At 41.3% G+C, this 16,869-nt stretch overlaps 1 protein-coding gene across 8 annotated transcripts in view; it reads left to right on the forward strand.

Annotated features, from left to right (window-relative positions):
• Positions 1-16,869, forward strand: part of TEAD1 (TEA domain transcription factor 1) — a 159,125-nt gene that overhangs the window by 137,916 nt on the left and 4,340 nt on the right. For all 8 annotated transcript variants that reach the window (XM_064452745.1, XM_064452746.1, XM_064452747.1 and 5 more), the window contains 3 exons: positions 2,819-2,992; positions 14,689-14,829; positions 16,313-16,465. In XM_064452745.1, the coding sequence (XP_064308815.1) occupies positions 2,819-2,992; positions 14,689-14,829; positions 16,313-16,465 (468 nt within the window). The remainder of the gene's footprint in view (positions 1-2,818; positions 2,993-14,688; positions 14,830-16,312; positions 16,466-16,869) is intronic.

Raw genomic sequence — 16,869 nt, forward strand, 5'->3', positions numbered from 1 at the left:
CAGAATAAGGTACAGTGTGTAAATTGTCTTGGGAATTTGCAGTTGCTAAACTGTAAAATACAGCTCTCCCTTCTTCCTTCACTCCACAGCCACCTTTGGGCCTGGGAGAGAGACCCTCCTTTTGAGGAGGACATTTTCCTGGGCGAAGGAGAACCTAAGCTCTTGGTTCTGCTCCTATAAAAAAGTGGTTATTTGTACAACCTGGAATGGCTCCAGCAGAGAAGACTGAAAGGAAACAATCCCAAAATAAATAATAACCTGGTCACTTATGGTGGGGATGGTTTTTCAAGCCCTTACTCTGAATGAGGGAGAGCAGAGAGATGCCTTGGGACTTCTCACATCCCCTGGGAGAGTGCAGCTGCTGAGCACTCCTAGGCAGGCTACAGGAGTGCTGGAGGAAGAGAAATGTTTTGGTTTAATTTTTCAAAGAAGGCTGAAGTGCTTACCTCTACCAGGGAATTCTTATCATTCTACTTGAAAAATTGAGATGTTTGCCTGATTGCAGATAGGCTTCCATTGATAGCCATGTTCTGTGACCCAGCCCATGCCCCGTCCTCCTGCACTTCACCCCTGGTAGCTTAGGAAAGCGACAGGAGCAGGTTTCTGGACTCCCTTTCTTGCATTCCTGGCAGTTCCCAGGTATATGGGGCACCGATACATTTTACTGAGATCTAAGTGTTTCAGTAGACAGCAAGATATGTAAGAAATGTTCAGCGTGACTTTAAGTTATTTACTCACAGTACTGTGAGCTAAATATGTGACAACACTGTCAAAAAACCAAAAGTTGAAGCCATGGTGTTTTCTCATATTATTTTGCATTTTTTGTTTTGTTTGTTTTGTCATGTTAAAATGTCTCCTTAGTCCACTTTTGCCACTACTGTGTAAAGTAACATGCTAAATCTGACCATGGACACTGTTGGGGCAGTCACTCATTGTTGCCAGCCAGTACGATGATTTCCTGTATCGTGTGTAAATGGTCAGCATGCAATCTAGGCCAGCGCAGGGTGAGGGCTAGCTGGCACACATTCATGGGCACGCTCGCTCCTGCATGCATGCATTCAGCTCTCCACTGCCCATTTATTTCTCTGCCATGCCTGTTTTCCTTTTCAAGGTAGAAACAGCTTCTTTGAATCAGCTCTGCCCCTGTTGCGCTCCACATGCACTAAGTAGAGGCTGGGCAAGTTTTCCACTTATGCACAGAAGCAGCTGGGGTAGCATTCTTTTGAAAGGGGGCTGCAAGGAAAACCTGTGGAACCGGTGCTTTCAGACTTGGGCTTGCTTGTGCAAACACCTTAATAATGTGTTACTCTTTCCTTTTTCCTTCCACAAAATTAAAAAAGAAATACAACCCTGTAGAAAGCACAGAACATATCTCAGTTTTGGCCCCATACACAGATGAGTGTTCTCTGATTCTAAATTCAGATTTCACTGTGCTAGATGATTTTTAAATAGATTTCAATTTAATTTCCTAAGTGCAGCAATCTAGCCAGTCCATTTCCTTTTCCCCAGAGTTTTGGACATCTGCTAGGGAAGACTCCGCTTACACCAAAGGAAGGCTCTGAGTGGATGTCCAATTAATTTAGATTTGTCATTTCACTTTGTTCATTCTGCAGGTATATTGTAAACAAAATAGCTTAAATGAGGTCTGCTTTGGGGTTTTAAATATTTTATTTGTGCTTAGCTTTTGGGAATTGCCCCTTATATACAGCGTGTGTTCAATATGACAGGGTTTTCTAGAGTTCATTGACAGTATATCAGCTTTCCTTTAACTGAGTTAGCAAAATGTTTTGTGATCCACATGGATAAAAACCCCAATGTTTAATCCTGCCACTCTTGAGCTCCTTCAGTCTGTTTTCATGACACCTTGAGCAGCTGATTGACTAGCAAAGGGTCTTTGGGGTTTGTCCTCCCACTTTCATTTCAGGTACTGGAAGGTGCTCTCGCCTTGGAGAAATGACAGCCCCTAAAAGACCATATTGGATTCAGTAGGGGGCTGCTGTGGACTTCACTGGGCCAAGGATTTCCCCCAGGCAGGAAAGGGGTTGCTGAGGTGATTCCCATGATTATAATGAGGTGTGATGGGATGAATGTTAAGAAATAGGAAATTGAAGCTGAATGTGTTCTGGCAGAGATGGTCATCTATAGAGCTAGCTCCCAAGGGAAGTGTTAAAAGTTTGGCTCTTTAATATTACATGGGTGAAAATACTGGAGAACATGCAATGAGAACCACTTCTGTAGTAACAGCAACACAGAGTAAGTGGCCTTCTCGTTATTGTCATTTTGGGGTTAAAAGAAAATCCCTTCCATCTCTTTTAGTTAAGGGGCATTAGCAAATGCTATAGATAGAGGTTTGGGGGGTTTTAATAGACAAACAGGAGGTGTATGTGTGCAGGGTCTGCAGCACTAGCAGAAATTCAGGCTTGGAGGACATGGGACATTAAAAGGCATGGTTTAAAGAGGCAGAAATAGGCTTTCCTCGAAAGCATATTCATCTTATTATGCTCTGCCAAGGGCTCTTTATCACCGAGCTGCCGCTGGGTCTTTCAGTGTAAATTACTCCCTTGAAGATGACCATGTTTTGTCATTTGCAGTAGGGACACAGGTTTTTTTGATGTTGACCCTTGTTCACATGGGGCTACGACACAATCACTAAGTTGTTCATGGAAATCATACTGCAGAAAATCATAGTCCCAGAGGTAATGTGCGAGTCATTTAATCCATCAAAGCATACTACCGTCCGCAGGAGCACACACAGACCCGTGCCTTAATAAACCTGTTCTTTTTGTACAGCACTGATTTTCCTGTTTCTTTCTTGCAGTACAATAAACACCTCTTCGTACACATTGGACACGCTAACCATTCTTACAGTGACCCGTTGCTTGAATCGGTGGACATTCGTCAGATTTATGACAAATTTCCTGAAAAGAAGGGCGGTCTAAAGGAACTGTTTGGGAAAGGGCCCCAAAATGCTTTCTTCCTCGTAAAGTTTTGGGTGAGTAAAATATGCCATGGAGAACCTCTCTTGTTGATAAGGCCTTTGTTTGGTATTTAGCACTCTTTGGGGTGCTTGTGGAAATTTCTTCTGTCGTCATTTAAAAGTGCAAAGCTGTATATCCTTCAGGTAGGACGCTGGCCCAGAGCCACTCTTGTTGACAGCTCCACAAGAAATCTGTGTTGCAGACGACATGCAAAGGCAGATGCGTGCCTCAACTGTGCTTGACACAGCTGCTGGGCAGGAGCAAACAGGTAACAAGAGCCCTCGTTTGTAAATGGGGAACTGCCATCTAGTGGTCCAAGAAAAAAACGGGGAAGTGCAGAAATGGAGACTGCTTTTTAGTGTTTCAGAAGTTGAACTCTTGCCAAATGCAAGTAGTAGCAGTATCAGCCCTGCAATCAGTCCACACATATGCAGATAGGACCAAGCAGGATTTGAACCAAGTGTGCAGCAGGACAACTGTGAGCCTGGGAGGGTTCCAGGGTTTTCTTAAACTAATTTTGTTGCTAGAGCACATCTGCTTTCCCCTTGCCTTTCTGTTAGTCAGCCTTGGGACCCTGCTCCAAAAGTTATACCTATTCATATCAGTTGTGAGCAAGAGTGAAAAAAAATTTGAAGGGGAGGCTAAGGTCACAGAATCCCAGGTTGGAAGGGACCTCAGAGATCATCTAGTCCAACCTTTCTAGGAAGAGCACAGCCTAGACAAGATGGCCCAGCACCCTGTCCAGACAACTCCTAAAGGTGTCCAATGAGACCGAGTCAACCACTTCCCTGGGGAGATCATTCCAATGGTGACTGTCCTCACTGTGAAAAATTTCCCTCTGGTGTCCAGTCGGAATCTCCCCAAGAGCAACTTGTGTCCATTCCCCCTTGTCCTCTCCATGGGACTCCTTGTAAAAAGGGAGTCTCCATCTTCTTTGTAGCTGCCCCTTAAGTACTGGCACATGGTGATGAGATGCCCTCTAAGCCTCCTTCTCTCAAGGCTGAATGTTGTATTTTGATCCAGTTGTGATAAATTTCATTGATACATCAGATTTTTTCTTACTGTATTTACAAAATCTCATGTCAGCGACACTAAAGGTTAATCAAAAAGGATCAGCAGATCTCCAGGCTGAACCTTATGCTTACACTAAAACTTCTTCTACTCATTAAGTTGTTGAGGTAATTTTTGTGGTATACTAGTTGTCATAGCAAGAGTTATCATATAAATTTTTTTGTCTTTTGAAACCTCAAAGAAAGGGGCATATTCAGGGTTTAATTACAGGGTGGACATATTGAGACTGAAACCAGAAAAGGCTGATCTGGAATCATTGCTTATGATCAGATTTCCTGGTATTTATTGCTTTCAGTTAAAGTTTATCTATGTGACCTGAAATACTCTTCACCTCGTACATACCCCAGACTTCATATCTTGCCAACAGTTTCTGTGGTACCAGATTTGGATCTGGAAACTGGGAGTGAGGGAGACTCTCTTTTCTCAAATCTGGGTGTGGAAGGGATAAACTACTGATCAGGAGCTGTGCTAGACTGCAGAAGAAATCTGTTGAGAAATTCATGGGGCTTAAACTGGGCATGGAAGCTGTAGACCAAGTATTTGAGGGCTGGCTGAGCAAAGAAGCCAGGAACAGGAGGCAGCAGAGAACTGGGAACTGAAACACAGCAGATGCCAGGAACCTGGAAAGGGCAGGTGAGAATGTAGGGTCAAGAACAGGGAGGCAGTAGGAAGAGGAAGCATCTGGGATAAGGAGCCTGTCGGGAAACGTAGGGATGAAGGCACACAGCAGAAACAGGTATGTGAGAGGTGGGAACAGGACAAGCGTAAGGGCAGAACAACTCTGGCTGCAGAGGAATAGAGCTTGGAGGATAAGGGTCTGTGACCCCTAAATATGCTTCCTTGAAAAACTTGGCCTTAAACTAAGGACCATCATCTCACCAATACACTTTGCATAAAAAATACTTGCAAAACCCACTGGCGAAATTAATGTCACCCCACTTGCCTGTTCTCAGTTCCCACAGAGAAAGACAAGCCTCAGGCTCTAGATTAGACATGGAAACAGCAGAGATTTGTGATATGGTCATTGATGTATGGTGTGTTCTGCTTTTTCTCAATGTGGTAACATATTTTCAGGCATGCTGAATGCTCAAAGATGTATCTAAAGCCAGGAGAGATCTTCTTTGGATCATTAAGGTCTGTGTTGTACTCATGACTTTGAAAATACAAGTGCCAGCCTTCTCTGCTTGATCTCCTACAAGCCATGCATACTTTTAACACTCTTGCTGCAGTTCCCCATTTGTAACATGGGGGTGATACCATGCCTTCACCTCAGGTGGTCACTGAGAAATCAAACTTACGGCTGTTTATAAAAAAAACAAGATAATGTTATGAAGACAACCTTTATAAAATTAATAATTCTGTGTTCAGCACAGGTTTTGAGTAGTGTGCAGGAAATAGGGACCGGGCCACACTGAATAATGAAGGCAAAGAAATATTGTACAGATGCTCAGAGGGCGAGTGGGCACCGTGTAGCAAAAGGCTATATCATGATGCAGTTCAACAGTCAGGATATGCAGGCAACTTCAATCCAACATTTCCTAACCTCATTGTGCCTTCCAACTTAATGGTCTTTTAACACAATTTTGTGTTGTATTAACTTAGAGATTAAAAACCATACAGTGCTAACATCCTTCTGAGTTATACATTAAAAATACGGTGAGAATGCCTTCTTAAGCCATGACTTCAAAGTAGGCCAGTGAATTTTCTCTCTCATGGGGTGAGTGAGGCAGAGGGAAGATGCCGGGGCAGTGCTTGGGTGTAGCAAGAGTCACAATGAATGCTCTTGTAGGAATAAACTTCACATCAGTGTCCCCCATCTAGAAATATGTATAGGAAAACCAGAAGATGGGTGTGTAATTAGTCATAAGAATTAGATGCTAAACTGTCAGCCCCCTGTCCTTGATTTCTTTCACTCCAATAGGACATTTCTTCAGAAAAAAGGTAGCTGTTCCCATTTTTAACGGGAGTGTTGAAGAACTGTTCTAAAGAGTCATGTATTACCAGTGTAAAGCTGGCAAAGGCTGCTGACAATCTTTTTGACACTATTAGTAACTTCAAGTTTATTAATAGGAAAATATATTAATTTTTATATTCTTTTCCTTTTCAATTAAGTATTCACTTCTGAATCAGTATTAGATTAATAGATAAAGAGTATCACTCTCTCCTCATCTGCTACCTCCTCCTACTCTGAAAGGTCAGCTTCTCCCAGGTTCTGTTCATGTTGTGTGGTTATTCCTTATTTACAATACTCTCTTCCCCCCTTTACTTAATGATTTCCCCCTTCTCATCCTTTCTGTTGTCTTCTCCCTTCATTATCATTCAACCATCAATAGCTTGCTCAGCGCTGTGAGCTAGTGCATCCTAGCATCAGTGTCCAGTGATAGTCCAAGTTTTGGTGGAATTTGATTGTAATGTGAGTAAAAGAGGAATGGGAACTTGTGATGGGCAAATAAGTACAGGTGAGAAAGCACGGTAAGGAGACCTAACAACAGAAAACTGGGGACAATGAGTGAAAGAAGTCAAGGGAAACCAGAGAAGAGAAGCAGGCTGGTGTCATGGCATGTGGAAGCTTGAAAGCGAGGGTGAGCATTTGATGCCAGAGGAGATGGTGAGCCTGTAAATGGATTTAAAGAGAAGTCAGCATGTCGCTGGAGGCAGCACAAAGGGTATTTTGTTTAGACATTAAATCTAGTGTGGAAAGGAAAGATGGGAAACAGGAAGACCGGAGATGAGCACTTGCACTGAGGGTGACTAAGGCAGAAAGTGGCTTAGCTCTGGTAGCCGGAAGAGTACTCCTCTCGCTCTTTCCCATTTAGCTGTGCTTGAGGCTCCTCAGCAGCATGGGTTTCCCTGTGATAAACATAATAAGGTTTGATTACAAAAAAGTGGGAGGGAAAGGTCTGAGATCTTGCAAGAAGACATTTGGCAACTGTAGAGTTGATTTTCCAAAGCATCATAGGTTTGGAGTACAAAGCAAAGTGTTGTTTTGCTTTGCAGAGGTTTATTGGTTCATACAGATTGTACTTCCTGTGAAATACAGCCTGATGCTGGGAATGGATGAGCTTCTGGCCTCAGTCTTAGTGACGCATCTGGACGTCACACTTTTGGGCCTCTTCCTACCTACCAGTGCAGGAGGTATAAATGGAAGAGACTTCTCCTTTTATACCACCTCGACCAACCAACCTTACAGCCCTGCAAAGCAATTTCCTGGTCCTTGTCTTGCACCTTGAATGCAGTGACTCTTTTCTTCTGTTTATCCCAGGTAGTCACTGGGAGCCAGAGCGTTCAGGGAAGTCAACCAGAGAGAGGCTTTTACAGTAATAGGTAGAAGGAGCTTTACTTGGTATGTTGTACACTCAGTACAACGAGTAAGTAAGAACAACGTACTAATGATATGGCACAGGAAATTTGTGTGACAATGAGATGAAACCGGAGATTACAGGGATATAAAACGAAAACAAAAATAAATGTTCTTAAATAAATGTAGAGGTTATTTCCTAGAACACTGACGAGGAATTCAGACAAGGTTTCAGAATGTCTGCACGTGAAACCTTTCCCTGGGTGCAGGTTGAGTGCACAATCCTGCTTCTGGTACCTTAGTCACTAGCAAAATAAGCCCAATCTATGTAAAACATAGGTATGATTCATGCCATCTAATCTTAATGTGAGTGAGGTCAACATACCTGTTGGTTAGTTTGTGTTTAAACTGTTTTTGTGACTTGAGGAAAGCCCCGAAGTTTTCTGGTCTTTGAAGTTCTGATTAGCCTATTTAAAAGCTAAGTCAACACATGTTGCCTCTGTTGGTTTCTTTTATTGGTTGAAGTTCTACTCATATTGATAGCTAATGTTATCCCCACTGATTACTCACTACTATTCTTAAATTATCTGATACTAAATAACACACTTAGGCCCCTAAAGAGTTCAAATTAAATGATAGATTGCACCTCCAGCTTTGCCCCAAAACGTCTGTCTAAAACATTATCATTGGCCTTGCCTTCTTGGCCCGCAGTGCTGATTGCCCAGCGCTCTGGCTCTACAGCTCCTCTTGCAGGAGGTTGATGGTACGTCTGTCCCCCTCACACCTCTCCCCTTTTCAATCCAGCATCTCTCAGCCACAGCTGTAACAAATACCTTCATTTTGACTCTGCTGTTATGATCACATACATCTCCACTGATTCCAGCAAGGGAATTGCTCTAGGAAGGCACAACTCTATCTCCCTTTATGCCCCCACTAGCTTTGCTAGCTCTGTGACTTGCACTTGTATCTAGCACTAGTTCATCCAGCAAACACTTTTCACTACTAAGACCACCTTTACTGTTAACTCAGCAGTACATATCTGCCGGCTGCAGCCTAGTCTAAATTATTCTGTTTTAGCTAGTTATTTCTCTCTCATGTTTTGCCTCAGCCCCCGATTGCAAGTTCTGAGGCAGGGATTCTCTTTTTGCATGACTTTTCTATGTAACCTACAGTACCACGCAGTGGATTCGTGCCTCTGCTAGGATCCTTAGTGCTGCTGTAAGCACACCTTGCAATCTGTGGCCATGGGTTTTGTGTCTCTGACACTGCCAAACGCTCTGTGCCAATCTGAACTCCGACTTCTGCAGCTACAGGAACAGACATAGGAAGCAAATATATCTGAAAGGAGGAGGGATGTTTTCTAACTAGTGACACAGGAGAAAACCAGCTGATATAAATTAATATTGGGCTGTCGGGCTTTCTACTGTTCTGATCCACTGGCTTAATTTCAAATGGTTGCAGTAGCTTGAACTACTCTTCAAACTGAGGAAAGCTTAGTCAGAGCTCAGTGCAACTCTGAAATAAAGACCCAGACTCATCTGAAGATGCATGGATGATATTAATTGATGTTTAAAATGAATGCCTCTATTTGCAGGAATCTGCAATGCAAACTAGGAGTTTTAGAAAGTAATGCATATTATAATTAGGGCAAGCTTTTAAAGATGCTTTGAAGTCCTAAACATTTTTGAAATTCAAATGTGGGATGGAAATAAAGGAATCTACACAATAAAGGGGCATGAAATTATGTCCCCCAAAATTTCACTGTTTTATAGATGTAAATATATGCCATAATTAGTGGTAAGTAACATGAGGAGGATGGTTAAGTTTATTCCTATTCTTATTCAAAACAGCTGTGGCATGAAAAATAATGCTCCTTCTCTTTGTGATACACTGGAACAAACAATTTACCCATGTAATCAGTGTTCAGAAATGGCTTGTGCCTGTGGTCTCCTCCCACCCCCTCCTGAATTTATCCCCATGTGCCTCCAGCCGTCTTCAAAGGTGCAGAGACTCTTTGTGCCCTTCATTCACACACACAATTGTGGCTACTGCCTTTTTTTTTTTTCCTTTGTATTTTTAAATGTAATTTATATTGCACAATCTAGAATCTTGGATTTCCCTCCACATACACAGACACACATGCACACTCGCCAGCTTTGACTGGCAAATGATCTGCAACTCACAAATGGGATCCGTAATGTGAATGGGTCTATGGCCAGCATGCAAATATATGCAAAACAAATTAGATATGGAAGAAAGCAGACATCCATTTTCTTTTCCCCATCACAACCCTCTCAGCGCAGGGAGCTCACGTGGTGCTTGTGGAGGACCCCTTCACAAACTGCTGCAAGGGCATTAGCACTTGAGGCTGGATAATGAGTGGAAGGGGCCGAGCAGCTGGGAAGCCAGAGCAGCTTGGCCTGTCCATCACGAGCCCAACCATGTGGCAGACCTGGACGCAATTCCTGAGCTGCAGTGTAACGCATGGAGAAACGTGCCAACGACCCAGATGCTCCCGTTGGAAAAAATTGCTTCACAATTTGGAACCTCTGCTCTTTGATCACTCTTTGGAGAGGAGGAGGGGAGGCATGATGCAGTCATATGAGTAACACACCTCCCTGCAGTCAGCAGTTGTTAAAACCTATATGTTGTTAATAAGTGACCTTATGTGCTTAATGTTAACTACTGAATGCCAGTGTAAATTGTTCTGGCCCTCCCCAGATCCCACTGTTTCCAGTAGGTGCTGTTTTCCTTCTACTCAGCAGGAAGGATTTAGACTCTTCTCAGCAATTTTTGCTGGAGTTGCTTTTTTGTTAGCCAAAGCTGTTATTACACAAGCGCTTTACCCTCGGCCCCCCGCCTTTAATACAGAGCCTGAGAGCTCTTCTGAAGTGAACGTGAAGGTTTTATTTATTGATTGATTGATCTTGACTCTTTATTTTGGTTGCAGCCAGCTCTGTTTTGGTGCTTGCCCTGGCACATTGGCAGAGGCTTCTCCGTGCAGCACGTCAAATACTTGGTGCTCTTAATATGTAACATTTTCAGTGCTACCCATTGTCAAGCTATGCTTTATTAATGAATTAATCATGCTCTTACACAACTACTGTAGAACGGGTGCCAGAAAGCTGAGTGCCTCTCCTGCCTCAAATGCATTCAGCTAATATAAATCTCAACTCTTAGAAATAAATCAAAATTAGAGTTTTACTCTTGAAAGTAGAACAAAAAAAAATTTTATTTGTGTTTTAAAGTTGTTGGGGTTTTTTTCCTAAATTGTATTGATCTTGTATGTTAAAATTCAATGAGTAAACAGACTCCTGTTCATCACATGTGATCATACCATAATATCTGAAATGCCGTAATATTTGAAATGATGCAATACATTTGAAATAACCATTCAAAAGGTTATGTATCTGTATATGCTACAATAGTGGTCACCAACCATAATTCCTGGAGTCATGGGTTGGAGCATAGTTGCATGAGAAGGTGCACAGATGGGAAAGCTAGTGTGCAACCCAGGGAGACTTGCAATCTGAGTCTGAAATGTAAGAGCTCAGCTAGAGACAGAGTACCAAGGAAATAATGAGACAAAGCTGGTTGCAGCACGAGAGGCTGCAAGCACAGTGCTCCAGAAGCTTGAATGTTGTCATGTTTTTCACAGGGATCATTGAAAAAGGAAATTATAAGGAGCAGGTTAATTGAGGTTATTAAGATAAATTCCTATATTTCAATTTTGCTATTATTATATTTATCTAGTCTTGCCTCTTCCGCAATATAGGCAGTGAACCTCACTCAGTAATGTCTACTTCTGGACATTAATAAGCCTACTTGAACTAGAGCATCCCTGTTTGTTAGATATTTATCTTGGTTAAAAAAGACCCAAAGTAATGGTGATTCCACCATATTTGAAAATTATGTCAGCATTTCATTGCCATCAGGGTTACCAACCTCTGCCTTGTTTCTCATTTAGCTTTTGAGCAGCTTTAGCTTTCTGTCTTTTAATGTCCTTTTCTCCAAGATTTAATCTATCAGAAGACTCTTCCCCATGTAGCAACTTGTAGGCTATGACAAAGTCGTGGAAAAACTTCCCTTGGAAAAAGTAAGTAGATGGAGTTTCATTAGTCATTCACTACAAAGGATGTTTTCCAGACCTGAAATCATTCTTGTAACTCTTTTCTGAACACTTTCCAATTTTCCAACATCCTTTCTAAAATGTAGACACAAAAACTGGAATCAATATTGTAGTAAGGATCCTGCTAAAACTTAATACTGGGGTAACACAACACCTTATTCCTGCTCAAGGCTACATCTACAACTTCGTTGTGTTTTTTTTTTCAGGGGTGGGGGGGAAATCCCCTGAATTTTACCTGTGACCTGCTTTCATCTGTTCAATAATACCATTTTGCTTTCAGGTGTATGTGTTTAGATGAACCCCTTACTATGTAAGCCATAACAATATAATTGGCAAGTCTTTCACTAACATTTTTTAACAAAAGTTTTGTATTTTACTAGAACTGATAGTCTCTCCTTCTTTTCTAAAGTTATTCAACATGGAACAAAGCTTTCAGCACCTGGTTCAGAATATTTTCTTGACATGACAATCCCCTCTTTGTAGTGATACGCACTCCTTCCTAGTGTGCAGGTACTCGGCCTCTAGGGAAAAATTTGAACCCAGACTGAGGGAAAAATTTGTTATAGTATGTGAGAACAGACAAAATTCTTTCAGTATTAAAAGAGGCTTTGGTGAAGCCTTCATTTAAGAGTATTTGCCGTTGCCAACTCTCATGATTTTTATGTTGGTGTTACATGTTTTGGAGGAGTCATAAAGCTTCAGCTCTCAGTGGTTGTAATTGGTTGAACATGCAAACTTGTTTAAAAGAAAAATTCTGTCTTTCCTTGAAAACACCTTTACTGTGTGCTAGACTCAAAAAAAAATCGAACATCAAATAAAGGTAATTCACATCTATATTACCATCATGGCACTTTTGCAACAATGTCATGATTGCATAAGAGTAAATTATGACATTTAAGTGATAATTTCAAATATTTCTCATTCAAACACTAGGGCCCCAGACTGTATTTTTTGTGTACACTGGACTCCTGGTGATTTCAGCAAGAGTTGGAAGAGCTGTGGGAGTGATCAACAGGGTGCCAGATGGCCACATGTGTTACTTTCCCAGGTTAAATGTCAGCATGTAAATACAACAATTAGTGTTTTCTTTCAGTGGGTTTCAACATCAGAAGGCAGCAGATAAAAATTATATTCTTATTTTTTAACCCTATAAACAGTTGTTATTGCAGCTTGAAATGTAAGGTCTATGTGCTTGACCCTTTTGACAACATGAAATTTTAGGAGCATTTTAGTTATGATTTCCTAAATACTTTGTCCATACCCGAAAGGAAAAGAAAACAAAATGTTTTGACAGTAAAATTGTAATTATGGTGGCAGCAGCAGGAATAACCACTTTTTAAGAGATTACTACTATTTTTGTTGTTGTTGTTATTTACAACAATGCAATTGTTTTTTCAGAAATTCTGGTGGAGCATCTGTGGCATGGCTGATGACTGCTACAGTTTGTCGTCTTTAGATGTTTGTCATGTTTCGCTTGCAAGCCAGCTGTGATGGCAAATTGCTTATTTACTATTAGCTTAGAACAATTTCTTACAGCTCACCATGAACACACTGCTTTAGATGTACATTAAACATTAACTGCTGACCTCATGCAAAACATGTGCAAGAAACAAGGTGTAATAGCGATAGGATTTCTTTCTGTTATGCAAAATACGTGACTATAGGGCTGTTTGTGTTACTGTGTGTAAACCTCAGGAGACTTCGCCACTGATTAATTTACCAAAGCCACCCTGAAGTAATCTTAGACCTGTGTCTTCTCTGTACCACAAACTAGCTCAGTATGTGCTATTATCAGCATATTGCCTCAGAATGTTGTACCACAAATAAGGACTGTAGACACTAAGTAGAATTAATGAGTTGTTGCCTAGTTAAAAATTAAATAGCAGTTACAAATGACCTGAACTATAGTGAAGGCCAGATTATAAATGTTCTACACTAACTAGTAATAAACATATCTGTAAACTGGGGTTTTAAAGGTATCAATGTAGACATGAAAGTATCTGTCAAAATTTTTCTGTTACATTTCTGTATGAGCAATAAAATTGAGCAGAGCTAGTCTTGCAAGTGAAACAGCTGTGAAAGTGCATTTCCCTGCTAAAATGCTCGCCTCAGAGTAAGTTAAAAATTCAGACGATTCTTAGATGTTACGCTGCAGTAGCTGATCAGCTATTTCCACATAAAAAGAAAACCCTGCCCACTCTCTCCTTGAGCACCAAAGATGTCAGCAGAGCTAATGCCTGAATCAACAAATCCAGCTGTGGATATCCCTAGACTCTGCCAATATCCATATTAGTGCTCTTTTAAGTTGAGGGCTTTTGAAAATGGATTCATGATGACAAAGAACACAGTGGCAGAACAGCTTCAGTGTTGCTGCAGGCCTGGGAAGGCCAGATTCAGCATGTGACCTGTGCTGTTGCTTTGTAGCCAACTTAATCACGCTGTGCACAGGGCTTGCATTTGGATATAAATAATTAAAGGTAGCACTGTTCCTCGCTTGATCCTGCAAATCTCAATCTCTGATGCTAGATATCAAAGGCAGCTGGATAGTTATTCAGGCTGCAGAGGAATACTTAAAGAAATCAAATACTTTCTGAGTATTTTATTGGTGGGTAGCCATGGCTCAGTGCGCACGCAGCTCATGTGAAGCCTGTGAGTTGCATCATACGGTGCTGTGAAGTATTTTGCTGAATCAGGGCCATATGGCTTGACAGAGCCTTACCAGAGATCAATTCCCGTGTTGTGCAGCTCGCTCCCTTTGCCGTGAGGATTTCATTGCTTTAAGAAAGGAAAAGGAGAAAGTGAACTCTGGCCTCTCGGGAGCGGGATGGCTCGGATGAATTGAAGGCCGCAGGGCAGGTTCCCTCCGGAGGAGCCAGCTCTGGAGGCAGGCTCCTTGCAAGTGATCATTCCCGTTGCTCCAGGGACTTCATCAGCTATCTGCCAGACAAGAACATCACCTGGAGCCCAGAGAAATACTGGGTTTTCTTTCGTTGTTTAAAGTTTGAAGAAATTGCTACTTCCCTAAGGTTTTTACTGCAACAATTAGGCAGGTACTTTCCTGACAGACTTTTTCCACTGTCACTGTTGTCACTATAAAACTCCCTCCTCTCTCCCTTATTTCTGAAAAGAACAGTGAGCTAATTACAGCTTATGCTACTGACACTCTTGAATGAAAAATAAAATCTTCAACATCTATTACTTTTTCCCAACAGGCTGACTTAAACTGCAACATTCAAGATGATACAGGAGCATTTTACGGAGTCACTAGTCAGTACGAGAGCTCAGAAAACATGACAATCACCTGTTCCACCAAAGTCTGCTCATTTGGAAAGCAAGTAGTAGAAAAAGTAGAGGTGGGTGTTGTGATGGGATGTGTGGGCTGATTATCTGGTTCCCTTTCATTTTAATTTGGCTTTTCTCTCTCTCATCTTTACTTTGCTCTCATCTGTCTTTTCTTTCCTTCCTCTAATCCTTCCTGAAAGAGTATTTTCCCTCCCAGCAGCATTTGGATTCATTTTAAATCACCGTGTAAATAGTGACACCACAGTTAAGTAAAAGCCTAGTTACCTGTTGCTTTGGAGACCCTCCTCCAACCTGCCTGTGGCACCCTTCGGTGGGGAACCTGCAGCTGACATCAGGGCCACCTCCTCCAGCACCTGGCAGAAAAGAGCTGAAACAAAAATTATTTTTCTCCCATTTCCAAACACTTGGCCAGCCACGTAGCCCATTTGGAACCATACAGAAGTGATGAGCTACCCTCTATCATCCAGATTTTTTTAAACATTTTAAAGGCATGGATGGTGTGCTATGTTTCATCTATACCCATGCTTAGTTTATCTTATTTTGTGCACAGAAAGGCATGCTTTCCCCAGTCACCAGCAGCTTTTGAATACAAAGTTGCGTATTTTTCTTAACATGCAAGGGCCTTTATTTATTTTTTACCTTTACTTTTCTAAGCACAGAACCATCTTGAGAGGACAGGTAGCTAGTTGGTTTTTCTGTACAATGGTACTGCAACTATTTAACTTGTCTTCTCTATACTAAGCCCCACACCCACATCTGTTATCTGCAGTATAGTTTTTGTACGGGAATTTTAGCCTAGAGCTGCAGGTAGAGCCTTTAGAGATGTCCTGGTCGCCATTCATGACCTTCTTATACTAAATATGTTTTCTGTGCATGGTGACCATAAAAAAGTTTTCCAACACTTCCATTATTCCAAGCTTAGAGAAAGCCAAAAAAACCCACAAGCCACTGAGCAGCTCATCTGAGCAATTGGCAGCTGGGCAGCCTGGGTCCAAGCGTCAAAGCCTTACCCTTCTTTGGCCCCTTGGAGCCCCTGCAATATCAGTCAGTCTGGTTTTCTTCCGGCTGTAGTCTTGCATATTTCTGTAATTCATAAATTGCCTATTAAATAATGCAATAATATAACTATGTGTATATGTGTACATTTGTACATAAATATATACGCTCATTTTTGCTGTTCCTTTTGAAGACAGTCACCTCAAAACTACTGGAAAATCATCTTACCATGTTTTTCTGCTTAATTCATTTTTACTTGGCTTGGACTTACCTTTGTGTAATCCTCATCTGTTCAGTTCTTGAATTCACAGGTTAGAGAACAAGTAGTGATATTATAACTTCTAATAATTAAGGGCCCTTGAATTTTTAGCAAAGCTCTGCATAGCCCAGGCAGAAAGTTAGCAAGCAGGCATGTGTGTGTGTCTGAGAGACAATTTCTCTTTTTTCTGTCTACTCAAACAAATTAAAAAACAGATTTAGGGTGGGGTTTTTTCTGTTTCTGAATTATCTTATTCTAAATAATTTTTTTTTTTTTAGACTGAATATGCAAGGTTTGAGAATGGCCGATTCGTGTACAGAATAAATCGCTCTCCAATGTGTGAATATATGATCAACTTCATACACAAGCTGAAGCATTTACCAGAGAAATACATGATGAACAGCGTGTTGGAAAATTTTACAATTTTATTGGTATGAACTCACTTTTTATTTTTCCATGTCTAAACTACTCTCAGGCTTTGTATGGCTTGCTTAACTTGTAATAGTTAGAACCAGTTTCCGAATCCCTTAGTCATGTTGCTTACTAAACACCTCATCCCACTGACTTCAGAGTACTGCTCTTGGAATTGTGCACTGTAGAAGCTAAGGATGAAAAGGCTAAGCTGGCTGAGAACATGAGCAAACATCTTTGTTACTTTCCAAAAATTCCGCTTACTTCTCTCTGTTTATTCTTGCAAGACTCTATTTGGTGTTTGTAGCAAGCCTGAGGCAGTAACTTTGAACCATCCCATTCATCTAACGTGTTCTCACTGAGGTGCCAGTTATAATACTGCAAATGTCAGTGGTGTTAATTAGTTCTTGGGCCAGGAAAGCAT

The sequence above is a fragment of the Phalacrocorax carbo genome, chromosome 5, assembly GCF_963921805.1.
Source record: "Phalacrocorax carbo chromosome 5, bPhaCar2.1, whole genome shotgun sequence".
NCBI classification, from domain to species: Eukaryota; Metazoa; Chordata; class Aves; order Suliformes; family Phalacrocoracidae; genus Phalacrocorax; species Phalacrocorax carbo.